The sequence below is a fragment of the Cyprinus carpio genome, chromosome B19, assembly GCF_018340385.1.
Source record: "Cyprinus carpio isolate SPL01 chromosome B19, ASM1834038v1, whole genome shotgun sequence".
In the NCBI taxonomy this organism is placed as follows: Eukaryota; Metazoa; Chordata; class Actinopteri; order Cypriniformes; family Cyprinidae; genus Cyprinus; species Cyprinus carpio.
Window position 1 is genome coordinate 30919048 of NC_056615.1, and position 887 is coordinate 30919934.

The 887-nt window shown below is 39.3% G+C and overlaps 1 protein-coding gene across 1 annotated transcript in view; it reads right to left on the minus strand.

Moving 5' to 3' along the window:
* LOC109095294 (vacuolar protein sorting-associated protein 72 homolog) overlaps positions 1-647 on the minus strand; it is a 9184-nt gene extending 8537 nt beyond the window's left edge. The window contains exon 1 of the mRNA XM_042746017.1: positions 230-647. Within this exon, the coding sequence (XP_042601951.1) occupies positions 230-382 (153 nt within the window). The 5' untranslated portion in view covers positions 383-647. The remainder of the gene's footprint in view (positions 1-229) is intronic.
* Positions 648-887: the final 240 nt, after the last annotated feature.

Consider the following 887-nt stretch of genomic DNA (forward strand, 5'->3'; position numbering starts at 1 on the left):
TTTTTGTGTGTTTTTTTGTCTGTTGTCTCTCTTCTTTTGTTTTTTTGGTTGTTGTGTGTTCCTGTTTGTGGTTTTGTTTTTTTCTGTGTGTTGTGTTTTGTTGTTGGTTCGTTGTGTGGTGTGCATGTTTCTCTGTATATGTGGTGCTTTTGTCTCTCTACTTTGGCTCTCCTGTGTGTTGTCTGTGTGTGTGTCTGTGGCATCTGTGTGTGTGTGTGTGTGTGTGTGTGTGTGTGTGTGTGTGTGTATATATATTAATTCTCACGTCATTGAATCCTCCATAGGTGGTCTTGTAAAACTCGTCTTCTTCTTCCTGGTCCAGTAGTGTGGTCATGCGGTTCCCCGCGGTGCTGCGCTGCTCTCTGCTGCTCGCTAAACTCATTTCGACAATAATTAATCAGCTTATTCTCTAATATTACTCTATTTAATTACTCTGTTTCTCTCTCTCTCTCTCTCTGAGGACACGCAGCAGCTGATGAGGAAGTTTCGGCTTTCTCCTCCGCAAGTATAAATGCGCTATTACATTCAGAGAAACTATTTCAAATTATCAACAAAAATAATGTTGATAACCACAACACGACGATCGCGGAGAAACCTCACTTCCGGTGCGCACGAGCATCCGGGGCTCAACAGTGACGCGCGCTGGACTGGAGGACATTAGTGCTAACTCTATCGGTCGAACGCTTAACGAAATGCTGAAAAATAAATATACTTATTATTATTATTTTTTTAAAAAAATATTTATTTCACGCTATATATACTACAAATACATTTTCATATTTATGTGCTTAATAAAACGCCCTGCAGTTGTACCTTTAATATACCAAACTGGTATTCTTTTTTTTTACTTTATATATGTGTGTGTGTGTGTCTCTCTCTCTCTCTCT